The 27,949-nt window shown below is 35.2% G+C and overlaps 2 protein-coding genes across 3 annotated transcripts; both read right to left on the reverse strand.

The window, feature by feature from the left end:
• Positions 1–3,089: 3,089 nt before the first annotated feature.
• LOC103973071 (receptor-like protein EIX1) lies at positions 3,090–7,196 on the reverse strand. 2 transcript variants are annotated; one of them, XM_065178995.1, is made up of 3 exons: positions 6,655–6,794; positions 4,699–6,581; positions 3,090–3,309 (listed from the first exon to the last, which is right to left on the reverse strand). In XM_065178995.1, exon 2 carries the CDS (start codon positions 6,506–6,508, stop codon positions 4,751–4,753), a length of 1,758 nt encoding a protein of 585 aa, XP_065035067.1. In that variant the 5' UTR covers positions 6,509–6,581; positions 6,655–6,794; the 3' UTR covers positions 3,090–3,309; positions 4,699–4,750. The 2 variants fall into 2 exon arrangements, with proteins under 2 accessions (XP_065035067.1, XP_009385814.3); XM_009387539.3 differs by having other exon boundaries at positions 4,699–7,196.
• A 13,835-nt stretch (positions 7,197–21,031) lies between these two features.
• Positions 21,032–27,474, reverse strand: LOC135670966 (receptor-like protein EIX1). Its single transcript, XM_065178771.1, has 3 exons — positions 25,104–27,474; positions 24,353–24,412; positions 21,032–21,423 (listed from the first exon to the last, which is right to left on the reverse strand). The coding sequence occupies exons 1-3, from the start codon at positions 27,472–27,474 to the stop codon at positions 21,032–21,034; spliced, it is 2,823 nt and encodes a 940-aa protein (XP_065034843.1).
• Positions 27,475–27,949: the final 475 nt, after the last annotated feature.

A 27,949-nucleotide genomic window follows, 5' to 3' on the forward strand; every position in this document is an offset into this window, starting at 1 on the left:
TTAGATAGAATTTTGGAAACTGACAGCATCGGTCTCAATCAGTAGGATAAGCACTGTTTGACAGAAGTGGGGTCGTCTTCTTTAAATTTGATTGTGCATTCCATGGATTCTTTTTCTACACATCGCTGGCCAAGAAGACTTTGACTTGCGGTAAATTAGAATTAAGATTAGAGATCTAAATAAAAAAATTAATTTTTTTAGTAAATTAGAATTTATTTCTGTAAATATATCATAAATCTAATATCTTGATGATAGAGATACATAGGAAAACATTTGGGTGTTCTTAAATTTCTCTTGGTAGATTTAAAAAGGATTAAGATAAAAATCCTTTCGGACATATGTGAAATAGCATATAAGAAATTTCAGACTTCAATTTGGATTAACTAATGAAAATAATTTTTATACTGATTTATCAAAGAACAATAATCTTAAAAGAAATCAAGGTTGTGTTGGGCAACAAACTTGCTTGAACATGCAGATGTACGAACAACAAATTAAGGTAGTTTAGTGTATGTTGAAACTTTAGACCCTATGTGACCCGATATAAAAATTAATATATGAGTTCAATACATGAAATTGAATAATCAAAAGAAATAGACACACCCGATAAGAAAGAATAATCAACTGACTTATCAATCTTACTATGCATCTTTAGGTTAATCGTTATTAAGAGAGATTGATTAATAATATAACAGACGATTCTTACTACAACCCACCCAAAATTGAATAATCAAAAGATGTTAGTCAGATGTTCAATTCATGACTTTGGCATAATGTAGAGATAATTTGGTGTGCCAGAATCAACGTTTGTCTGACATACTTTATTTTCTGCTAGAGTTTCTTAATATTTGTTTTACTAGGAAGACCTGATATAGAGTAGACGGATGACTTGGATCGATTTTACTACTAAATTAGAGTCATATTGAAAGGGTTTTAAAATTTTTAAAATTAGAGTCGTTATGATGCAGAGCAACATGCGGATCATGAGCGTGAAGCAAAGTATGCATAGAATGGATCGAGACTACACCACTTTGACTCAGAAACAGTTAACTGACTGAAAGAAATCCTCAAGTGTTTCTTACCTACGTTTTGATAAAGTGCCAAAGAAAAACACTTACTAGACTCTTTTGGAGTGACTCCTGAGATAGATAGATTTATTCCTTACATTTTTGCATAATGAAGAATACAAATGCTTGACCACATAAATTTTATAAAAGTTATTTTGAGTATATGTTCCCTTATTAATTCTCTTGATTGTTCTTTTGATATTGTGCCACATACCACCATATTGTGGATGGTACCCATTATCCATGATCAAATAGAATTTTGGAAACTGATAGCATCGGTCTCAATAAGTGGGATAAGCACAGGCGTGGGGTCGTCTTCTTTAAATTTGATTGTGCATTCCATGGATTCTTTTTCTACACGTCGCTAGCCAAGAAGACTTTGACTCGCTGTAAATTAGAATTTAGATTAGAGTTCTAAATAGAAAAATTAATTTTTAATAAATTAGAAATTATTTTGGTACATATACCATAAATCTAAGATCTCGATGAGAGAGATACACAGGCAAACATTTGGGTGTTCTTAAATTTCTTTGAGTAGATTTAAAAAGGATTAAGATAGAAATTCTTTCCGAAATGGACATTGGTTGCCTTTGAATCCAATCCATATATTATGTAATCAAATTCTAATTTAACAAAGAACAATAATCGTAAAACAAATCAAGGTAGTTGAGTCTACATTGAAACTTTAGGAATTATATATATATATATATATATATATATATATATATATATATATATATATATATATATATACTTGGCCGAATAAGATAAGAGTCTTAACACATGAAAATTGAATAATCAAAAGATGTAAATACTATGTGATGTGATAAGGAAGAATAATCAACTAGCTTATCAATCCACATCAAGTTAATCACTATTGAGAGAGATTGATTAATAACATAATAAACGACTCTTACTACTTCAATCCAAAATTAAATAATCAAAAGATGTTAGTTGAATGTCCAATTCATGGCTTTGGCATAATGTGGAGATGATTTGGAGTGACAGAGTCAACATTTATGTTTAATATACTTTATTTTTTACTAATCTCTTAATATTTGTTTTACTACAAAGACATGACAGAGTCAACATTTACGTCTAACATACTTTATTTTTTGCTAGTCTCTTAATATTTGTTTTACTACAAAAACCTAATATAGAGTAGACGAATGATTTGGATCAGTTTTACCACTAAATTGAAACATAATTGAAGGGGTTTGTTTCTTTTATAAATATCATATATCTATCGATTTTAAGAGAGAGAGAGAGAGAGAGAGAGAGAGAGCAAGATTTGAAGAATATATATACATAAATGTATGCCACCTATTAAGAATATACACACATAGAGAGAGAGAGAGTGGAGTTATTGTTAGTTGGATGCCCAATTCATGCCTTTGGCATAATATAGAGATGCGTTGGAGTGACAGAGTAAAAGTTGCATTTAACATTACTTTATTTTCTACTCATAGTCTATTAATATTTGTTTTGATTAGAAAAACTTGATATAGAGTGGAGGAATGACTTGGGTTAATCTTATCATTAAATTAGCGCTCTATTAAAGGGGTTAGAATGTTAATAACTTAGGAGTTGTATTGAAGAGGTTTATTTCTTCTATAGATATTTTATGTATTTTTAGATTTTAAGAGAGATAAGATGTGAAAAATACTTATGTATTTTTAGATTTTTAGATTTTATGTATTGAAGAACTCACCTTCTGGGCAACTGTATCCATCTATTGGCTATTGATTCATGTCCATGCTATTGGCTGCCAATTCGGTCAAACTTCTCCTGCCTATTCGAGCATACAACTCTCATTGGTTAAGGCTTAACCGATAGAGCTGTGTTAGGTTATCATTTTTATTATTCCATAAAGCTAAAGACGATAGAAACTAAGGGTTTTGAAGGTGATGGCAGAGTTGTTGTCAACATCTCGCTCTCTTAATCATTCATCATCACAACATATGTCATAATATTTTAACCACAGTTCCACAAGTTTTCATATGAGAATTGCAAGGCTTAAACTTGTACGCAACTTAAATCCAAATACATGCACTTGACACAATACAAAACATATACATCCATATAATATCCAGCAGCGACATATTGAGCTCTCAAATACAAATAAGTTCACCAAAGACATCTCACTAATGGATTATTACATCACAAGTCTCAAGAGTTTGAACCATAAACAATATAATTTGTTGTCTTGATACATAACCAAATTCAATATACTCGCAGGCATCTGAAAAATTTTAACAACAGGGATATGAGCAACCACATCTTAGTAAACACCAAAAATCATATATTAGCAAAACTTCTCATGGATGCATTTTATAAAACTATACAATTATATAAAGAGCAAACATATCTTTACATGCTTTTCAAATCACAACTTTTTAGCTTAATAAGCACATAAGACACCATAATTTTTTAATACATTTGCATAGAAAAACATAAGTGTATAGATTTCATTTTAATGCCAAGATTATTATTAATCAATCATGAATCAGTATAAGTATAACTAAGCCTTCATATCTAAATTCATTGATGGTCATGACTATAACAAAGGGCATATATTAAAATAGAAGTCCAAGTGCTAATGGCTATGACCATATTGTATCCTGGTGATGACAAGGATCAAAATCACATTTAATCTCCATGATATAGGTAATACATTTATCTCTATGTTAGAACAACAACAATTGATAAAGTCTAAATCAAAACCAACTAATTGAGAACAATTAACCATCATCTAAAGTAACATATGGACACCTTATTTGAAATATGTTCAACAATATAGCATTGGAAAATATAATAATTGAATATTCTAATATTTTAAACAAATGCAATATCAAAAAGCTTATTTTCAAAAACCAATTTAACATTTTCAAATCACATAACTTCATTATTAACAAATATATTATTAAATTAGAAAACAAGTTAGACATAATCATTCGATACTTATGTTAATCATATATTATTATAACTGATATGGTAATCAAAACTCTCCTTTTCTAAATCATTCGAATAATATAAACCAATCCAATAAACAATCATAATATTTTCTTTCTTATGTGAGAATGACTATTTTTTTCTCTAAAATCACAAGATACTCAATAATTTTAGAATAATTAATCTATAGCTCTATTTACTCTCTCATTGGTAGGGAATGAATAGGAATTCAAAATCATACATATATATACTCTTTCAAATTTTAAACTTACTCTCTTGAAATAAAAACAACATCCTTATTAAATCTCACACCTCCTTTTTTTTTTTTTTCTCCTCTTTTCTTCCCCTGCCAAAGCCACCCCTCTCTTCCTCTAATTTATTATTATTTCGAAAGTAATGTGTTTGTTCCTTTAAAATCAATATAGCATATTTTTAAACTATATCTTCATACGAAAGACTTGGTTGTAGTTCTCTTCTTTTTGTAATATTTCTCTGCTTTAAAACTATGAGCCAACTCTTGCATGATGTTATAATTATGCAAACATCAAATAGAAGAAGACCATAAATATAGCAGCCCATCCTTTCTTAGATCAACAATACAAATGCTTTTTTCATTGATCACAGCTAGCAGCTAGGAATCCAAAATACCATATAAATAAAAAGTAGAGTGATGACATACATTTTCCTCAGCTACCGTGAAGCTCGGGATCATCCACACTAGAAGTTTAGGATTAACGTCTCAACAATCGTCGAAGAATTAATTGCCATTGCACCCAAACCCAATCATACATATCATCAATGATATGGAAATAAGCATGCCTCCATGCGTCTTTGAGGAAGAGAATACCACAAAATATCCAAAATCCCATCACAAATCCTAGTATCATGCTAATATAGAACCATAACCACTCGAAAATCTCCTTTTTGTACTCTTGCATAAAACAATTTTTGAAAATTTGTGGTCCACATAAGTCGGCATTGCCCATGTAAATGGATGGATCATTGAGTGTTTGGAGTTGATAACCAGTTGGTATCATTCCCGAAAGATTATTATATGATAAATTCAAGTAGCTCAAGGAATATAAAGTCAATAAGCTCTCAGGAATGCTACCAGAAAGATCATTTATCGATAGATCAAGGGATTCTAATGATTCCATTCCTCCTATCTCCCAAGGAATTTTTCCTTGTAAATGATTTCTTGACAAATTTAAGTTATTGAGTCCTATAAGGTCTCCAATTCCTTTTGGTATCTCACCAAATAATTTGTTGTTCGAAAGGTCAAGAAATTTAAGATATGTCCATTGGCAGATTGATGAAGATAAGCCACCATCAAGCATATTATCCGAGAGTGCCACTGATTGAACATGGGGCCATATCGGCAATTGCCCTGTAAAGGAATTATCGGAGAGGTATAGAGTTTGAAGTGTAGACGGTAGCATCGTTGGCAATGGACCTTCAAATCTATTGGATTCCAAATGTAATGTTTCCAACTTGGTGAACTTTAAAGAAGATGGCAGCTTGCCTCCTATTTGGTTGTTGGAAAGGTCTAAATATGTGATGGTAGAAGATGAAATATTCCCAAACCAAGCGGGCATTGTCCCTGCAATTTTACAGTCTGCCAAATGTAATTCTTGGATCTGTGTTTGAAACTGCAACCATTCTGGAAATTGAGGTCCCAACTGACATTTGGTTAAATCTACATATCTGAGTTGGAAAGGGGGGACCCAACTTTGGCCAATTGATATGGTGATGGAGTTGCCATACAAGTCCAACAGTCGCAATCTTGTAAGATTCTCAAAATGAACTTCTGAAAGGACACCTCCAACAGAATTTCCAGCGAGATTCAATTCGGTGAGATTAGAGAACTTACCAAAGGAGGAAGGCATGGAACCGTTGAATAAATTAGATCGGAGATCCAAAATGATGAGATTCGTCATTTGCTCCAGCCAACCACCCAAATTTCCTGTCAATTGGTTGCTCGGCATATGTAATTCTTTCAGTCTACGGAGATCAACCATGGATTTCGGTACGATACCCTCGAGTTGATTGCCTCCTAGATCAAGAAAAGTAAGAGAGCCCAAGTCTCCAATTGTATCGGGAATAACGCCATAGAACCCAGAGTAATGGAGATCAAGATGGGTAAGACTACTAATATTCCCCAACCATTTGGGTAAGATGGAGTTGAAATTATTGAAGGAGAGATCAAGGACGGTAAGAGAGGAGGTGAAGTTGACATGGACAACAGAAGCTGGGATGGTATCGAGACCAACGTAAGACATACTTAACACTTGGAGGGATGGCAGCATGTTCACGGATGAGAACCAATCTGGGGCACCGGTTAGCTTCAACCAGCTCAAGTCCAGGTTCTTCAGGGAGGTAAGATGGGAGAGCCAGTCGAGGTTGTCTAGGGATGTAAAATCTAAAGCATCGCTTAGATCAAGAACGTAGAGGCTCGAAAGGTTCCCCAGCCGAGCAGGTATTCCTCCCATGAAATATGTAGAAGATAGATTGAGGTATCTCAATTTCTTGAAGGAGCCGATGAATTCCGGTATGCGGATTCTCCTGAAATCATTGACGCTAAGATCCAAGTGCTTCAAATGAGATAAAGCAAGCAATGACGAGTTCATCCTCTCACCGCGTAATGCCCGATTAAACGTATTCCGGAGGTCGAGCCTGACGACGTGGCCAGTGGTGGCACCACAGATGACCCCCTCCCATGCGAAGCAGTCTTGGCCTACCCAAGAAGATAGCCGGTTATAGGTGTCGTGGATGCCGGCTTTGAAGTCCAACAGTGCCTCCCTCTCCAAGCTGAAACACCCACTTGTCACCGTGGCCCGGTGGAGGAGGAGGGCCAAGAGGCACAACGACAGTGATGATAAGAAGCGTAAAGGGAAACCCATGGCGCGCAGTTTGATCTCCCTCCCTCCCTACCTACTCCTAGCCGCCACAATCAGAAGAACAGGGCGAAGGTGGAGGTGCATGCTACGCTATGCCAAATCACAAATTTGTAAGCCAACTGATGCACACAATTTCTTCCATTCCATGATGCTCTAACTTTCTCCGCTCCATTACATCATGCGTGGAATTAATTGTACCGACTCGCTCTCCAAAGAAGACTTCGACTGAGAACACACAAGTCACCTTCACCATCGGAGACTTCATATGTGACGAAAGAGGTGAGAGTTCAGATGGACGGAACCAGTGGTTTTATCATGTGACGTAAGAGTGAGGGCCAAGTTTTTGTTCCATCATCGTAGGGGTAAAATGATAGATACCTAAGGATGAAAGCCGCCATGATTAATACGGCTTTTTGGAAACTGATAGCATCGGTCTCAATCAGTGGGATAAGCACTGTTTGACAGACGAGCGACTCGCAGGAAATAAATCCAAAAACGTGGGATCATCTTCTTTAAATTTGATTGATGCAGAGAAGATGAGCGGTGAGAAGCCTCACATCCCTAAGCTGCATTCCAAGGATTCTTTTTCTACCTACTGGTCTATAATGACAATTTTAGGACAGAAAGTGCCTCATCTGCAGCGTAATATGTTTTCTAGAGGCTAAAAGAGTACTGTATACCCCCTCTTTTAGAAGCATCCTCTTGGTAGAACTTTTTTGTCTAGGAAAGACGTCAAACAATATCATGGACGCGCGTGCTTCATACGGCAAGATATACCAAAGAAGGTTAGTTGGGATAGCTACTCAACACAATCGAGTAACCAACCACTTAGGTGGGCAAGACTCGTGAGCTTTACAAGTCTTCCATGTCTACTGGTGAAATGAAGAAGATGACTTGCATGTTGTGTGGAAGAAGTTGGCCTTTGCTGGAGTTGATTCCGTTGTCGATTGGGCTGACAGGTCAAGTCTTCTTCGTGGAGAAGCGGAGATCAAAAGTAGTCCATGGAATGGGAGAATTTTGCGTACATCCCTTTCCTTTCCTCATCAGTTGCTTTATAAACCATGTATGTTGGCTTTGTGATTTGACCGGCCATACACCTCCACCTTCTACCTGGTCTTCTGATTGTGGCGGCTAGTTGGGGGCAATGGTGGCAAGTGGGTTTTTTTAAAATGGTGAGGGAGGTGTTGGAATTAAACTTATTGACTAATGATTCTTGAAAGAGTTTTTTAGAAAAGAATAATTTATTTTAAATATAATTAATGTAATATATCTATAAAAACTTTATAAACCCGAAATATAAAAGTTTTTGATGCTATAAAGAAAGATAGAATATTTTGTCATGTCCTACTCTTCCTTTGTGTGATATCCCTATCTCTTCTTCCTAGTTCAATATTTGGTATTATATCTTAGCTTAAGCTATGGTCTCTTTTCCAAGTACCATCTGTTACGATCAAGAGCACTAAGAGGGGGGGTGAATTAGTGCAGCAGAAAACTTTCTACGATAAAAATCGCGTTCGTTCGATAAAAGTGATTTCGGTAGGAAAGCCGATTTGTAAATCACTTTAACTTTTGATTAAGCGAGATGCAGCAAAGATTTAAGTGCAGTTTGCAGTTATTGTTCAAATCAGATAGTAGGCGCAAACTAAAATATGATATTCGTACGAAAAAACTGATTTACGTCTAAATGCTGATTCGTAAATCACTTGATTAAGCGAGATGCAGTTAAAGCAAGGATATAAAGGCAGTTTGCAGTTATGATAGAAATCAAAACGTAAACGCAAACTGAAATATGATGATCGTACGATAAAATTGATTTACGTCTAAACGCCGATTCGGAAAGTGCAAAGCTTGAAACCCAATCGTATATATGCAGAAAGCAGTAAGCTTTTGAGGAGATTTGCAGTAAGGATAAGATGCTCAAAGTAAATGCAAACCGAGATTTAGAGTGGTTCGGTCAATCTTGACCTACTCCACTTTTGGCTTCCTCTACCGACGAGGTCACCGACGTCAACTAGAGGCCTTCCTTCAATAGGCGAAGGCCAACCACCCTTTTACAGTTTTACTCCTTTTGACGGGCTTAGAAGACAACCCTTACAGAATTTTCTCTCCTCTCTTTAAAGATAAGAACTTGGAAGAAAAGAGGGAGAAGAACTTTTGGCCTTTATAACAATTTTGAGCTCTAAGAATCACAGAATAAGATCAGGATTTCGGTGTGTGTATGTTGCCTTTCAGTGCTGAATGGGTGGGGTATTTATAGGCCCCAACCCAGTTTGAATTTGGAGCTTAAAACTGTTAATTCCCGAAATTCCGGGATCTGGCGGTTGCACCGCCTGGCAGAGCTCGAAGACTGAGCCTCTGGGCGGTGCCACCTCCTGTCAGGGGCGGTTGCACCTCCTGCCAGAGCTCGAAGACCGAGCTCAGGCGGTGCCACCTCATGACTGAGGCGGTTGCACCGCTCAACCAGAGCTCGAAGACCGAGCCCAAGCGGTGCCACCTCTGTCAGGGGCGGTTGCACCTCCTGCCAGAGCTCGAAGACTGAGCTCAGGCGGTGCCATCGCCTGACTAAGGCGGTTGAACCGCCTGGCAGAAATCAGGGTCCGAATGGGTTGATCCATTCGACCCAATTTGGGTTTTTTTAGGGGCCCAATTGCCCCAAGATTAAGTTAATGGGATCACCTCCCATTTCCAACTTAATCATTGTGCTAACTACGATTTTTCCTAAGATATTTACTACAACTTGCTCCGATGCGTAAATCGCTTCTTCCGTCGAGCTTCCGGCGAACTTCCGTCGATCATCCGATGAACCCTCGGTGATGCTCCTGCGGACTTCCGGCAAACTCCTGGACTTGCGACGATCCACTTGGCGAGTTCCGACGAGCTTCGTTGGCAATCTCATGGACTTCTCGGATTTGTTCCCGCAGAACCTCCAACGACTGTCCGAACTTCCATCGAACTCTCGAACTCCCAATGTGATCATTATCTTGACTCTGGCGCAACTCCTATTGCATATCTTATTTTCATTGTAGTTAATCCTGCACACTGAAAATAAAACTTCGATCGAGACAATTAATCCTAAGCAATTAACCAAGTTGTCTGGCATGTCATTGGTCCCTCGATGCTTCGTCCGATTCTTCGGCGCTTCGTTCGATTCTTCGGCACATCGTCCTTTCCTGCAGCCTATTGCCCAATCGGCCAGTTGACTACGCAACTCCGATATCCTTGGCACAATACCTGCTCTTCTTGGCCCGATGCCCGAGTCCATGGCCCGAAGCCTTCTGTCGATACGTCGACCGATCCACCGGCCCGACGTCCAATCTTCTGACATGTTCCTCCGGCACAACATGATTTTCCTACTTTAATTGTCTCATCCTGATCGAAGCATCCCGCGTCACTCAAAACGCAGATTAAATCATAAACATATATCAAGTAGTTTCATCATCAAAATACGAGATTCAACAATCTTCCCCTTTTTGATGATGACAACCACTTGATGACGGAGTTAAACTTAACTCCCGGAGTTTAAACAAACTCCCCCTATCAATATGCCATATTGATAGAATCTTGAATTCAAACTGAATTCAAGTCATTGCAATATTCATCATGAATACTTGCAACACGTCATCATAAACTTATGCATAACATCATACTTCTCCCCCTTTGTCATCAACAAAAAGGAGAAGTCCAACTATTCTTGTGTTTGGAATATTAGTTTGACTTATTGCATGAAAAACATAATATCAAGTTTTATCATCATGCAGTTTTGAAGCCAGAAAATTTAGCAAATGTTACATCATGCTTAGAACATTCAAGCTATCAAGTTTTAGATATGCAAGTTTTACAGCATACAAGATAGCACTTTTAGGACATACAAGCTAGCAATGTTACAACATTTTAGAACTTGCAAGCTAGCAATTTAGAGATGTTCAAGAAGGCAACTCTTGCTTCTTGAAATATGCAAGTTGCAAGCTAGCAAATTTTTGCTTCCTTTGCAATGTTTGAGCTCGCAATTTTGCTTCCATTGCAAGGTGTAAGTTTAGCATGTTTAATTTTCTTGAGATAGCAACTATTTGCTTCTCTTTATACTACAAGCCAGCAATTTTTACGATATGCAAGTTTTACTACATACAAGCTAGCAAAAATTTCGAAAGCAAATGCAAGATAGCTTTCTTGTGTAAGCTTATGATTCTTGCTTCCTATTGCAATGTGCAAGTTGCAAGTTTTGCTTCTTGAGATAGGCAATATAGCACTTTTACAATTTTTATTTGGCAAGCTTGTGATGTTCAAGATAACAAGCTCTTTATTCTCTTTTGAGAAGTGTCATTTTTGCTTTCTTTGCAAAGTGCAAGCTAGCAAAATGCCAAACTAGCAAGAGATAATGTTTTACATGAGGCAAGCAAACAATTTGGCAAGTGTTACATTTGCATCTTCTCTTTAGAGGAGTGTAATTTTTGCTTTCATCTTGAATTGTGTAAGTTAGCTAGTTTGCCTTTTTTCATGATGTCAACGCTAGAAATTCTTGCTCCCCCTTTGTCATTGTCAAAAAGAAGGGAAGACCCTTTTTTTTTTAATTTTCAGATTATGACAAAGGTAAGTATCAATTTTATTTGTGCATCATTATATATTCAAATTAAAACATACACAATTTTAAAAACCTTATTTTTCATGCACGATACCGAAAAATAAATCAATCATCATCATCATTAATGGGTATATCATACATGATACTCAAACATTAAAATTTTTAAGCATTTATCAACATGTTGATCATGATACCAAACATTCATCATTTAAAGCATTCATGATACATATCATATGCAATACATCATGTACATCATTGTCATAAGTATTGCATGCATTTTCAAATTCATGAATATTTCATCATTGCATGCATCATGCCAAATCATAAAATATACAATCATCATTAATGCATGATTCCTAATCATTTATTTTGCAACATGATGGTACCAAATTTGTTAAATTACATCCTACCATACATGATCGAAACTTCTTATTTGTATACATCAAAACAAATTAATGAATATTTAATGTATTCTTATCATCACATAAGGAATATCAAGAAGAATTATTAGGTGATGAGATAAACATTTCATGAATACAAGGAATTGCATAAAAATCATATCATAAGTGTTTCATGTATTCATATTATCACATGAAGCATACAAGACAACAATGCAAAGAAATCATGTCATGAAGAATATCAATGTGAAAATTCAGCAAAGATCACATGATACAATCGCAAAGCATGATATAATTATGCGATATATCATGAGATGATAATTTATCATATCAATGAAAGATATCAATGAGGTTCAATTGTTAGGATCAATTCGTGAATACCAAAGATATGATTTATGGTTCATTAAAATTCTTCTTAACATGTTCACGATCAAGATTCATATAATTCATAATAAAGCAAATTGATGTACAATCATCACAGAAGACATACAAGGCAAAGAAATCTTGTTATTTCTATATTATGAAATATATGATATCAAGGCTCATGATTTATTTGAAAAGATATAGCACAAAGAGCAACTTGAAACATTCTTATCAAGATCACATTTTAAAATATTCCAAGTATCAAGATATCAATATGACACTTCATTGGATTCTGAGAAATCAAAAGACAAGTTACACTTCATTTGAAGAATTCTTTTTTGATAAATGTAGGGAGCATAATGAACGATCTTGATTTATAAAGAACTTCATGTTATAATTATCAAGATCATGATTTTAATAATTATTTTCTTTAGCAAAGAATCACAAAAGCACTTTATTTTTGCATAAGAAATCTCATTGTATTGTTAGGATCAAGATATGTATGTGAAACAAATCTTTGCAAGTAAAAACACTATCATCCATATTTCAAGATGGAATTTATAAGCAGGAATCATTTCATCAAATCCATTTCAGAAAAATATTTTATAATAAATGTATGAGAAAATCCGATTGTTAGGATACCAATTGTTAAGCGAATCTGAAAATGAAATTAACACTTTCATGCATTCAGACAAGATTTTGCTATAGATTTTCAAGTTCAATCATGAAGATAAAACATGCTCATGATCATAAAAATTTTGTATCCAAAACACATAATTTCCAACATGTTATTAAGGCATGTAATAGTGTAAAATCATCATGGCAATTAAGTGATTTGAACATTGAATCAAGAAAGTCCAAAAAATAATCTTAACAAGTTCATGTATTCGAGCACATTTTTGCCATAGTTTTTCAAATACACTCATGAAAATAACACATGCTTATCATCATGTATAGCTTAAAATCTCATGCATAAAATTGTTAATCAAAATATCATTATGCATTTCTTTAAATCAAACATGATTTTTTTTAATCAAAATTGAGAAATAACAATGGAAATAAACGTAATACACATTATTACTTCTTAACCATGATTTCATATTTTCAATCAAGATCATTTTATTTGTTTATCATAAAATATGCATTATTATCATTTTCGAAATTACTTAGCATGATCATAATTTTTTTAAAACATGTAATTTTTAAGAAAATTAATTCTAAACTAAAAAAAAATACATCATGAAAGCATCAAGTAATTTCAAAATAAATTAGGGGGATTTCGATTACCTCATCATTGAAAGTGATTAAGGTGTAGTTTGCCACCTTGCCTTTCATGATTTTCTCCTCGTCTTTAGAGGAGCTCGATATTGTTTATTTTAGATTTTTATTTAATAAACTTAGCCTCTTCCTTCGTTCAAGTTTATTGTTTATTTTAGATTTTTATTTAATAAACTTATTAAGATTTAGTATTCGAAGTTCAAGTTCATCATTGTCCTCATCACTTGAGTCATCGCTCAAGTGGTATTCATTTGTCCGGAGTTCCAAATCCTTCCTGTTCTTTGGAAGGTGATTTTGTTCATCATGTGCATTGTGCACCATTTCATACGTCATCAACGAACCAATTAGTTCTTCAAGTGGTAAGTTGTTTAGGTTTTTAGCTTCTTGTATTGCAGTTACTTTTGAATCCTACTTCTTAGAAAGAGAACGCAAAATCTTATTTACGAGTTAAAATATGAAAAACATTTTTCAAAAGCTCTTAAACTATTGACGACATCCGTGAAACGGGTGTACATGTCGCCTATAGTCTCGCTTGGTTGCATTCGAAAAAGCTCAAAATCATGCAATAAAATGTTAACTTTCGAGTCTTTGACTCTACTAGTTCCCTCGTGCGTGATTTCAAGTGTTCGCCAAATGTCAAAAGCCGTTTCGCACATATAAATCCGATTGAACTCATTTTTGTTCAAAGCTCAAAATAAGGCATTCATAGCCTTTGCGTTTAAAGAAAAATACTTCTTCTCCAAATCCGACCATTCGTTCATTGGTTTAGAGGGAAGTTGAAAACCGTTTTCAATGATATTCCATAAATCCAAATTCATAGAAATCAAGAAAACTCTCATTCGAGTTTTCCAATAAATGTAATCCAATCCGTTAAACAACGGTGGACGAACAACCGATAAGCCCTCTTGAAAGCCATGAAGAGCCATTTCTCTCGGGTGTAAATCCGAAATAAGAAATACTGGGCTCTGATACCAATTGTTAGGATCAAAAGCACTAAGAGGGGGGGGTGAATTAGTGTAGTAGAAAACCTTCTACGATAAAAATCGCGTTCGTTCGATAAAAGTGATTTCGGTAGGAAAGCCGATTCGTAAATCATTTTAACTTTTGATTAAGCGAGATGCAGCAAAGATATAAGTGCAGTTTGCAGTTATGGTTCAAATCAGATAGTAGGCGTAAACTGAAATATGATATTCGTACAAAAAAACTGATTTACGTCTAAATGCTGATTCGTAAATCACTTGATTAAGCGAGATGCAGTTAAAGCAAGGATATAAAGGCAGTTTGTAGTTATGATAGAAATAAAAACATAAACACACACTGAAATATGATGATCATACGATAAAACTGATTTATGTCTAAACGCCGATTCGGAAAGTGCAAAGCTTGAAACCCGATCGTATATACGCAGAAAGCAGTAAGCTTTTGAGGAGATTTGCAGTAAGGATAAGATGCTCAAAGTAAATGTAAACCAAGATTTAGAGTGGTTCGGTCAATCTTGACCTACTCCACTTTTGGCTTCCTCCACCAACGAGGTCACCGACGTGAACTAGAGGCCTTCCTTCAATAGGCGAAGGCTAACCACCCTTTTACAGTTTCACTCCTTTTGACGGGCTTAGGAGACAACCCTTACAGAATTTTCTCTCCTCTCTTTAAAGATCAGAAGTTGGAAGTAAAGAGAGAGAAGAACTTTTGGCCTTTATAACAATTTTGAGCTCTAAGAATCACAGAATAAGATCAGGATTTCGGTGTGTGTATGTTTCCTTTCAATGCTGAATGGGTGGGGTATTTATAGGCCCCAACCCAGTTTGAATTTGGAGCTCAAAATTGTCAATTCCCGGAATTCTGGGATCTGGTGGTTGCACCGCCTGACTGGAGTGGTTGCACCGCCTGGCAGAGCTCGAAGATTGAGCCTCTGGGCGGTGCCACCTCCTGTCAAGGGCAGTTGCACCTCCTGCCAGAGCTCGAAGACCGAGCTCAAGCGGTGCCACCTCCTGACTGAGGCAGTTGCATCGCTCAGCCAAAGCTCGGAGACCGAGCCCAGGCGGTGCCACCTCTGTCAGGGGCGGTTGCACCTCTTGCTAGAGCTCGAAGACTGAGCTCAGGCGGTGCCACCGCTTAGCAGAAATCAGGGTCCGAATGGGTTGATCCATTCGGCCCAATTTGGGTTTTTTCAAGGGCCCAATTGCCCCAAGATTAAGTTAATGGGATCACCTCCCATTTCCAACTTAATCATTGTGCTAACTACGATTTTTCCTAAGATATTTACTGCAACTTGCTCCGGTGCGTCAATCGCTTCTTCCGGCGAGCTTCCGGCGAACTTCCGTCGATCATCCGATGAACCCTCGGTGATGCTCCTGCAGACTTCCGGCAAACTCCTAGACTTGCGACGATCCACTTGGCGAGTTCCAACGAGCTTCTTTGGCAAGCTCATGGACTTCTCGGATTTGTTCCCGCAGAACCTTCGACGACTGTCCGAACTTCCGTCGAACTCTCGAACTCCCAACGTGATCATTATCTTGACTCCGGCACAACTCCTATTGCATATCTTATTTTCATCGTAGTTAATCCTGCATACTTAAAACAAAACTTCAATCGAGACAATTAATCCTAAGCAATTAACCAAGTTGTCTGGCATGTCATTGGTCCCTCGACGCTTCGTCCGATTCTTCTGTGCATCGTCCTTTCCTGCAACCTATTGCCCAATCGGCCAGTTGACTCCGCAACTCCGATATCCTTGGCACAATACCTGCTCTTCTTGGCCCGATGCCCAAGTCCACGGCCCGAAGCCTTCTGTCGATACGTCGATTGATCCACCGGCCCGACGTCCAATCTTCTGACATGTTCCTCTGGCACAACATGATTTTCCTGCTTTAATTGTCTCATCCTGATCGAAGCATCCTGCATCACTCAAAATGTAGATTAAATCATAAACATATATCAAGTAGTTTCATCATCAAAATACGAGATTCAACACCATCCAAATCTAGATCCCTAGATTGAGAAAAAAATTTTATGATATATGGTACATCCAAATGAAGATTCTTCTAAACTCTCAAGATGTATAGGAGTTTGAGAAGATAGATTTGTTAAACTATGTCCAAGGAGCAATAAATGTAGAAGCAAGAAAATAACTCAAAGATAGAAGAAAGAAGGAGAAAATGACTTTGATCATAATCTTCTAAGGGCTTGATAATACAATATTTGAGATCATCGCTCTAGTAAATACTTTAGAAGAGGCTTGAGAAATGCTTCAAAAAGCATTTGGTTGTATGGATAAAGTAAAAAAGCTTTGCTTATAAGTTTTATGAGTTGAGTTTGAAAAATTACAAGAAGGTATTTCTGAATCTATTTTTGAAATACCTTGCTGTAATAGAAAAAATAAGTGATCAAAGAGTAATAGAAAAGAATACTAAGATTTCTAGATTCAAAGTTTGATTTTATTACTATAGCGAATAAAGAGTCTAAAGATTTGAAACAAATATATGTAGAATAACTAATAGGTTCTCTTCAAGTTCATGAACAAAAACTTAAAAAAAGAGGAGAAGAAAAATCTATAGAAAAAGCACTACAAACTATGCTTACTCTTAAAAACAAAGATGAATCAAAATCTCAAAGAGAAAAAAGTCGTGGACAAAGAGGTAGAGGTGGCGGATATAAAACTAATAAAAAATCTTAAAATAATGAAGGTAATAGAGAAAATTATAACCAAAGAGGCCGAGGTTATAGTCGAGGACGTGGACGTGGTAGAAATTTTAAAAGGTCTAAAATTTAATGCTATGTTTGCAAAAAGGTATAGACACTATTCCTTTGAATGTTATTATAATTTTAACAATCAAGATGATGAGGCAAATTTTGTTAAAAAAGAAAAGAATGAAGATACAGGTTTTGCTAATAACTTATAATAATTTGAAGGGAGATTAGTTTACGACACAATATCTAGATACAGGAGCTTCAAATCACATATGTAGCACCAAAGAACTCTTTTCAGAAATGGATACGAGTTATTTCCGGAACATTACATTTAGTGATATATCTCAAAGACTAATAAGAGACAAAGGTAAAATTTTTCTTGGACTTAATAATGGTAAAATTTATGTATTTCAGATTTTTATTATGTTCCTGATATAAAAAATAATATTATGAGCTTGGGGTAACTACTTGAAAAATGTTATGATATTGAGATAAAATATATGACTCTTTTAATTTGTGATAATAATAAAACATTAATCTCACGTGTGAAAATGACAAAGAATAAAAGGTTTCCTCTGCATTTATGCATATTTGATTGGTCGTATTATTTTAAAACTAATATTGAGGATATTTTTATATTAAGGCATCTTAGATATGCTCACTTAAATTTTGAGACTTTGAAACTTCTAGAAAAATATAATATTGTGACAAGAATACCAAGAATTGATTGTTCTTCCAAATTATATGAAGTATATATCATTAGCAAGCAAGAAAGAAAGTCTTTCAAATTTAGAAGAACAAAAGAATGGCATCGACTTGATTTGATACACTTAGATGTTTGTAACCTATCAATCTAGTATCACTTGAAGGAAGCTTGTATTTTCTTACCTTTACTGATGATCATAATGACAAAACTTGAGTTTACATGTTAAAGAAAAATAAAGAAGTTTTAAGCAAATTCAAACAATTTAAGAATTTGGTTAAAAGTGAAAGTGGTTGTAAGATTAAATATTTAAAAATAAATAGGGATGGTGAATATTAAATAAATTTGAAAGTTTTTATAGAAATAATATAATTTTATATTAATTTATCATGTCATATACACCTTAAGAAAATAATATCTTAGAAAGAAAAAATAGAACTATAGTTAATATGGTCCGATGCATGTTAAAGGAAAGAAGAATTCCTAAAGAATTTTGCTTGTGCAGTTTATTTGCTTAAAAAAATTTCGACAATGAGAATTGGTAATATTACACTAGAAGAAGTATGAAGCTTACAGAAATCAAGAGTTAATCATTTGAGAATTTTTTGGAAGTGTTATATTTGCTAAGATACCAGAAGAAAAAAGAATAAAACTTAAGAATAAAAATTAAAAATGCATCTTGTTAGGTTATGCTAAGAATTCCAGTGGTTATAAACTCTACAATCCTATCGAAAACAAAGTTGTAATGCCAAGGTTTGTTGAGTTTGAGGAACAATAGATTTGGAACCAGAAAAGTGATGAGCAACATAAGAAAACTATATCTTCAGAAGAGGATGATATAATACAAGTAAGCATCGAAAAGTCTTTACTTGAATCATCACCTAGATTGGCTAGGTCACATGATTCAAGAAGTCTAATTGTAAGGATAAGAATAATTCAGGAGTTATATGATGTTACTTGAAAGGTCGATACTAACAATGAAGAGCGTTTTTTATTTTATCTTTTTGTACGATATAATCCATCAACCTTCAAATAAGTTTGTAGAGAAGAAAAATAACGACAAACTATGAACAAGAAGATTCGTGTTATTAAGCAATTGGTGTAAAGTGGATTTTCAAAATAAAAAGAAATGCAAGAGGAGGTATAGAAATACAAAGCATGATTGGTTACAGATGATTACAAACAATAATATGTGATTGACTATGAAGAAGTATTTAAACCAATTACTCGATTGGAGATAATAAGATTACTTATTTTTCTAGCAGCTCAAATGAAAAGAAAAATTTTATAAATGGATGTCAAATCAATATTTTTTAATAGAGTTCTTGAAGAAGAGATATATGTTCAATAACCTCCTGGTTTTAATATTCATGAATAAGAATATAAGGTATACAAGTTAAAAAAAAGTGTTTTTTGTGCTTAAACAAGCCTAAGAGCATGGAATTCTTGGATATATACTTATTTTATTTAAAATAATTTTCCTAAATATCCATATGAACATGCTTATGTACATGATTTAATTTTTATAAGCAATAATATCTTCATGATTAAAGACTTTAAGCACTTTATGATGAAGAAGTTTGAGATAATCGACTTGGGCCTAATGATTTATTTCCTCGATATTGAAGTTGTACAACATAATGAAAGAATTTTAAATTATGCAAAGGAGGTTCTAAAAATATTTTTCATTAAAGATTGTCACTCTACAGATATACATATGGAATATGGTACCAAGTTAACTAACAAAGGTGAAAGTAAATATATTAATCTAATTTATTATAAAAAATTAATATTATTAATACAGAGATATGAGATGATAGACTCAACCACTTTTCAAAGGCATAATAAAGAGAGATTATGCTAGTCGTGTTCCTTAAGACTCCTCCTTCGCCCCACACGACAATGTTAATCAATGTCCTCATCGAGTTTGCTGTCCTCTCCCAAATTGTGGTAATTATCTCCTGGAATCTCCTATTTCTGCTCACTTATTTGTATCACATATATGTGATTATTTCTGAAGTGTTGGTCCGCTCATCTTTTTGTTGCTTTACTGGAGTCTATACGGTATACTAAGTGTAATCAAATTATAACATTATGGTAAGTTCATTTAGCTGCTTGTTCTTCGTGTCTAACTTGTGTAATTAAAGAACCATAATTACGGTATTGTTCATTGTAATTTCGCTTCTATAGATAATTAAACATTGATTTAGCCTAATAGTCTTTTCTAGCGAAGAACACTTTTACTGGACATCTGTGGTTAAAATTGGGAGTCAGTTTAATCAAAATTGTAATTGAAGAGTATACAGAGTCAATTGTGCAAATGAGTCTTTATGTTCGTTACAATTCTTTGAGATAACCACAAACAGATTATAACACTTTGTTCCCTTTATAGAAGATCAAGGCTCCATCCCTTTCCAAATTTTCAGTAGTGATCCGGCCTCAAAAGAACTACCCTAAGCAATGAATCCCGTATACCCCACCACATTACGCAGTTCTAAAGGAAAGCTATGAGAAAACCCTCGGGTTCAAGAAATCCCCTTTCTCCATGCGAGGCATGTGATGGGAATATAAAAAGGAATAACCTTTGTATATGAACAAATACTAAAAGACTATAATATACAGCGGAATTAAATAGAAACGCAATCAAACAGAATACCAAGATATACATGGAAAACCCCTTCAATGTGAAGGGTAAAAACCACGGGGCAAACTAGAGATAATCCACTATGAGAATAATGAATATACAAATCTCAATCTCTTGCTCTAAACCCTAGCAACAACCACAAGAGAATAACTGGGATACAAGGATCACGTCACTGCCCACAATATCTAAAACCTCCCCAAGTAATCACAGCAAGAGTCTACTGTAGATTTGATCTAACTTGCTAGATGATTGAGAAAAGTCTCTCTGCGTTATCCTTGTATTATTCTCTTTCTTTCTCTTCCTTTTCTGCCTTGTTCTCTTTTTCTCTTTAGAATCCCATCAAAGATCTGCCTCGTTGCTGCCTTTTTTTATAGTCTTTTTCTACTTCTAAAACGCAGTCATCACATCCCCTAATCTTAATTAGGGTTATATTAAGAGGGGGTGTGGGCTATGGACTGTCCTAGCCCACATGGGCTGAATATGGACTATCAGCCCAACAGCATGAACAATGTACAATCTGTATGGGAGAAGAAATTTCAGCAAGCATGGATCCCAAGTTGGTGAGGGATCCCAAGTTGTAGCGACTGTAGAAGAGTAGTGCAGCGAATTGATTTGCGTGCTGGTACGCCAGGTGGTTGTCGATATGCCTCAACTCCAGCAAAGATATGAACGGCGTTCCCAAACCAATGTTGGCCAGGCATATCGACAGGGAGTCGGACAGGGACGGGACGGGGCAGCGGACACCGACATAGAGATGGAATAGCAGTGGAGGGGCGACGGAGTCCCTAATGGCTTGGCCTCCGTTCGCATGACATATGTCTGTTACGGCGAAAGGAACTATCGAGCTATCGACTAATTATATAAGTCCAATATGAATGTGATGATTAAAAAAGCTTTTATCATTACCCATTTTTTCAGAATAAAAAGGTTATGAATTCGGTCTTAAGAAAAAATTATTATTATTTTTTTCTCGATTATAATAATCTTAGACCTCACTATATAAAGATTCCTCAAGTATATTTTTTGAGATCTAAATTCTGTTTGACCTCCAACTCCTAAACTAATTTAAGAATCAGAAGGTTTTATCAGTCACACCATCAATGTAATTTTATAATGGTTGGATTAAGATCATGGTTGGTTATGAATGGTTATTTCATGTAGAACAATCAAAATCTAAATTAATAATATGTAATCTAGTAATATATTGTTGAGAGAAAAAAAAAAAAGAGAAAATTGGGAGAGAAGACAAAAAGAGGAGCAGCAGCGTAGGAGACTGAGTGTAAGAGAAAGAACGGAAGAAAAGAGAAGGAATACAGAATAAAAGAATCAAATATATTTGGAAATCTGTGGTCATCATCAATAGATTGCAATTCAAATGGAGTCACCATGAGAACGCAACACCAGAGAGAGATCCATGGTGACAAGCAAAAGTACCTGGTTCACCATTCACCAGAATCACTGCTGCCAACCAATATATATATATATATATATATATATATATATATAGAGAGAGAGAGAGAGAGAGAGGAGTTGTTGTTACTTGATGTCCAATTCATGACTTTGATATAATGTAGAGAGGGTTGGAGTCAGAATAGAGTTTGACATGACTTTATTTTTTTGGTAGAGTCTTTCAATATTTGTTTTACTGAAAAGATTTGATATAGAGTAGATGGATAATTTGGATCAATCTTACCACTAAATTGGAGCAATATTGATGGGTTGGGATGTCATCCTCTTACCACTAAATTGGAGTCATATTAAAAGGGTTTATTTCTTTTATAAATATTATATATATATTTAGATTTTAAGAGAGAGAACGAGATGTGAAGAATATATATATATATAAAAGAGATGACATGGAGTGACAAGTGAACGTTTGCATTTTATATGATTTTGTTTTCTGTTCAGAGTATCTTAATATTTGTTTTGGCTAGAAAGATTTGATATAAAGTGGATTGATAACTTGGATCAGTCTTATCCTTAAATTGGAGCAGTATTAAAGAGGTTATAATATCATCATCTTGAGAGCCGTATTGAAAGGATTTATTTTTTCTATAGATATTCTATATATCTCTAGGAGGGAGAATAAGATGTGAAGAATACTTTCATTCTTCCTAAGAGAAAGATATAAATTATTTGATATTTATGAAAAAAGATATATAAGGAGAGTTGTGCTTGAATAAAGATGACCTAAGTCTTTATTGATCTTATATAATTAAAATTTTATTTTTTTCTATAGAGGTAGACTAATGTTGTCAAATCATTTTAAATAAAAAAATTGATGATAACAGATTTATTAGAAAAAATCTGAACTACCATATAATAATTCTAAAACGATTAAGAAAGATGAGTACCACTATATCATTATCTATAGTATTTCGAATCTCAGCTAATTCAAGGAAGAGAAACTAACAATGAACAAATACCAACAAAAACAATGTTAAACAAATATTGCAACGGTTCCTTTTCATAGTGAGCTCTCAAACACACCAAAGACATCCCACTAATTGATTATTACATCGCAAATCTCAAGAGTTTGAACCATAAACGATTTAATTTATTACCTCGATGCATAACCAAATTCAATTTACTCGTAGGCATCTGAAAATTTTTTAATGTAATCTTTAAAAACATTTGTATAACAAAACATAAGTGGATATATTTCATTTTAATGCAAAGATTATCATTCACTAATGATGAATCAGTATAAGTATAACTAAGCTTTCACATCTAAAATTCATCGATAGTCATAACTATAACAAAGGGCATATATCTAATGGCTATAACTATATTATATCCCATAACAAGAATCATGAGATATAATATATAACCCAATAAGAAACTAGTTTAAGAACTTAAGGAATATATAACCCCAATCGATAAGATCCAAATTAAAACTAACTAATTGAACAATTAATCATCATTTAAATTAACATATTGATTCATAATAACTCCTTATGTATCATTTGAAATATGTCCAACAATATAGCATTCGAAAATATAATAATAAAATATTTTAAATATTTTAAACAAATGTAATATTGACAAGCTTATTTTCAAAGTCAATTTAACATTTGCAAATCACATAACTTCATTATTAACAAATATATATTATTAAATTGGAAAACAAGTTAGACAAAATCATTCCATACTTACGTTAATCGTAGATTATTATAACTGATATAGTGATCGACATTTTCTTCTTTTCCTAAATCATTCGAATAATATAAACCAATCCAATAAACAATCATAATATTTTCTTTTTTAATCTGAGAATGACTATTTTTTATCTAAGATCACAACATACTCAATGATCTTAGATTAATTAATCTATAGTCCTATTTACTCTCTAATTGGTAGGGAGTGAAAGGAATTCAAAATCATATATTACTCTCTTGATATAAAAACATCATCCTTATTAAATCTCACACCGTTTGTTTTTCTTTTTCTTTTCTCCCTATGCCAAAGCCACCCCTCGCTTCCTCTGTGTCCAATCCACACACAATAGTCAAATTATAATATCTATTCTATCATTTTGAAAGTAATGTGTTTGTTCCTTTAAACTCAATATAGTATATTTTTAGACTATATCTTAGTACAGAAACTCGGTTGTATGTTCTCTTCTTTTTCTAATATTTTTCTACTTTAAAACAATGAGCCAACGATGTTATGATTATGCAAACATCAAATAGAAGAAGACCCTAATTACATAGAAATTGATCAATACCTCTCTTCAAATCTAAAATACCATATAAATAAAAAAAACAGAGTGATGACATACCTTCTCCCCATCTACGGTAAAGTCTTGGATCATCCACACTAGAAATTTTAGGATTAAAATCTAAACAATCGTCAAAAGATTAAATGTCATTGCACCCAGAACCAATCATACATATGATCAATCATATGAAAATAAGTATGCCTCCATGCATCTTTGAGGAAGAGAATACTATAAAAGGTCCAAAATCCCATCACATATCCTAATACCATGCTGATATAGAACCATAGCCACTCAGGAATCTCCTTCTTGTACTCTTGTATAATATTTTGAGTTGTTTTATTATTAAAACAACTTTTGGAAGTTGGTGGTCCACATAAGTCGGCATTGCCCATGTAAATGGATGGATCATTGAGTGTTTGGAGTTGATAACCAGTTGGTATCCTTCCCGAAAGATTATTATATGATAAATTCAAGTAGCTCAAGGAATATAAAACAGATAAGCTCTCAGGAATGCTACCAGAAAGATCATTTATTGATAGATCAAGGGATTCTAATGATTTCATTCCTCCTATCTCCCAAGGGATTTTACCTTGTAAATGATTTCTTGACAAATTCAAATTATTGAGTTCTGCAAGGTCTCCAACTCCTTTTGGTATCTCTCCGGTTAGACTATTATTTGAAAGATCCAAACTTTTCATAAGTTTTATGCTGCATCTTAAATAATGAAGATCTTGTCCCTTCGTAAAGATATCTAATTCATTAGAACAAAAACCATAATATTGTGATGTCGATCTCATGCTACTTAAATTACCAATGTTGTGAGGTATTGATCCAGAGAAATTATTATTTGCAAGATCCAATATTTGAAGCTGTTCAAATCGAGCAAGTTGGCAGGGAATAACTCCAGAAAACATATTTGAACGTAGACGAAGTACTTGCAGTTGTCGTAGATTTTCTCCCATCCATAGCGTTATACTTCCGACAAGATTATTTTGAGTCAGATCAAGAAACCATAAATTTGTACAATTTTTCAATGACAAAGGAACCTCACCCGAAAAACTGTTATTTTTTAGTTGCAAAAGTGAAAGCCCATTTAAAAACCCGATCGTGTATGGAATTTCACTCGACAAGTGGTTGTTGCTCAAATCTAAGAACCGAAGATTTTGTAATGATTTTCCCAGACAATAAGGGATCTCACCAAGTAATTTGTTGTTCGAAAGGTCAAGGTATACGAGACCACCTGTCCATTGGCAGATTGACGAAGATAAGCCACCATCAAGCATGTTATTTGAGAGTACCACTGATTGAACATAGGGCCATATCGGCAATTGCCCTGTAAAGGAATTATTGAAGAGAGATAGAATATCCAGTGTAGACGGTAGCATCGGAGGCAATGGACCTTCAAATCTGTTGGAATCCAAATCTAATATTTCCAACTTTGTGAACTTTAAAGAAGATGGCAGCTTCCCTCCTATTTGGTTGTTGGAAAGGAATAAATATGTGATGGTAGAAGATGAAATATTCCAAAACCAAGCGGGCATTGTCCCTGCAATTTTACAATAATCCATGGATAACCCTTGGATCTGTGTTTGGAACTGCAACCAATCTGGAAATTGAGGTCCCAACTGACAATTGGTTAAATCTACTACTCTGAGTTGGAAAGGAGGGACCCAACTCTGGCCAATTGATATGGTGATGGAGTTGTCAGACAAGTCTAATACTTGCAATCTGGTAAGATTCTCAAAATGAACTTCTGAAATGATACCTCCCAGAGAATTTCCACGGAGATACAATTCAGTGAGATTAGAGAACTTACCAACGGAGGAAGGCATGGAACCGTTGAATAAATTGTTTCGGAGATCCAAAATGATGAGATTCGTCATTTGCTCCAGCCAACCGCTCAAATTTCCTGCCAATTGGTTCAACGGCATATGTAATTCTTTCAGTCTACGGAGATCAACTATGGATCTCGGTACGGTACCCTCGAGTTGATTGACTCCTAGATTAAGAAAAGTAAGAGAGCTCAAGTCTCCAATTGCATCAGGAATAACGCCATATAACCCAGAATAATAGAGATCAAGATGGGTAAGACTACTAATATTCCACAACCATTTGGGTAAGGTGGAGCTGAAATTATTATTGGAGAGATCAAGGACGGTAAGAGAGGAGCTGAAGTTGACGTGGACAACAGAAACCGGGATGCTATTAAGACCACCGTAAGTCATGTTTAACACCTGGAGGGACGGCAGCATGTTCACCGACGAGAACCAATCTGGGACATCGGTTAGCTTCAACCCGCTCAAGTCCAGGTGCTTCAGGGAGGTAAGATGGGAGAGCCAGTCGAGGTTGTCAACAAGGGATGAAAAATCTAAAGCATCGCTTAGATCAAGATGGGTAAGACTACTAATATTCCACAACCATTTGGGTAAGGTGGAGTCGAAATTATTATAGGAGAGATCAAGCACAGCAAGAGAGGAGGTGAAATTGACGTGGGCAACAGAAGCTGGGATGGTATTGAGACCAACGGAAGACATAGTTAACACTTGGAGGGATGGCAGCATGTTCACCGATGAGAACCAATCTGGGACATTGGTTAGAACTAACCGGCTCAAGTCCAGGTGCTTCAGGGAGGTAAGATGGGAGAGCCAGTCGAGTTTGTCGACGGGATATCCGTCGCCATAATAATCGAAGTATAAAGCATCGCTTAGATCAAGAACGTAGAGGCTCGAAAGGTTCCCCAGCCGAGCCGGTATTCCTCCCATGAAATATGTAGAAGATAGATTGAGGTATCTCAGTTTCTTGAAGGAGCCGATGAATTCCGGCATGCGGATTCCGCTGAAATCATTGAAGCTAAGATCCAAGTGCTCCAGATGTGATAAAGCAAGCAATGACGAGTTCATCCTCTCACCGCGTAATGCCCAATCATATGTAATATTTGTGTTTCGGAGGTCCAGCATGACGACGTGGCCAGTGGTGGCACCACAGATGACCCCCTCCCATGCGCAGCAGTCTTGGCCTACCCAAGAAGATAGCCGGTTATGGGTGTCGTGGATGCCGGCTTTGAAGTCCAAAAGTGCCTCCCTCTCCATGCTGAAACACCCACTTGTCACCGTGGCCCGGTGGAGGAGGAGGGCCAAGAGGCACAACGACAATGATGATAAGAAGCGTAAAGGGAAACCCATGGCGCGCAGTTTGATCTCCCTCCCTCTCTACCTACTCCTAGCCGCCACAATCAGAAGAACAGGACGAAGGTGGAGGTGCATGCTACGCTATGCCAAATCACAAAGTTATAAGCCAACTGATGCACACAATTTCTTCCATTCCATGGTGCTCAAACTTTGACTTGTCTGACATTCCAAGGATTCTTTTTCTACTTACCGGTCTATACGTTCGCTGGCCAAGAAGACTTTGACTTGCGGTAAATTAGACTTTAGATTAGAGTTCTAAATAGAAAAATTAATTTTTAGTAAATTAGAATTTATTTCTGTATATATATATATATATATATATATATATTAGTATTACTTTTTATTCTTCTGTAGGTTGGTCATCTTCTTCTTATGAACATAAGGATGCGCCAAACAAACTACAATTTGACTTGCGATTAACATCTATCATTTTCTCTTCTTCTTTCAAGTGAATATTAGCTCTCTCAAA

This window comes from Musa acuminata, unplaced genomic scaffold (genome assembly GCF_036884655.1).
Source record: "Musa acuminata AAA Group cultivar baxijiao unplaced genomic scaffold, Cavendish_Baxijiao_AAA HiC_scaffold_1137, whole genome shotgun sequence".
Taxonomy (NCBI): domain Eukaryota; kingdom Viridiplantae; phylum Streptophyta; class Magnoliopsida; order Zingiberales; family Musaceae; genus Musa; species Musa acuminata.

Excerpts from the sequence above, each read along its gene's own strand:
- LOC103973071 (XM_009387539.3), bottom strand. The coding sequence starts at position 6,919 with ATGGGTTTCCCTTTACGCTTCTTATCATCACTGTCGTTGTGCCTCTTG.
- LOC135670966 (XM_065178771.1), bottom strand. The coding sequence starts at position 27,474 with ATGGGTTTCCCTTTACGCTTCTTATCATCATTGTCGTTGTGCCTCTTG. Across the intron at positions 24,413-25,103 it reads ATCAATACCTCACAACATTG|ATTTTAATCCTAAAATTTCT; the intron begins GTAATTTAAGTA and ends ACGATTGTTTAG. Across the intron at positions 21,424-24,352 it reads TTACCGTAGATGGGGAGAAG|TCGATAGCTCGATAGTTCCT; the intron begins GTATGTCATCAC and ends TTATATAATTAG.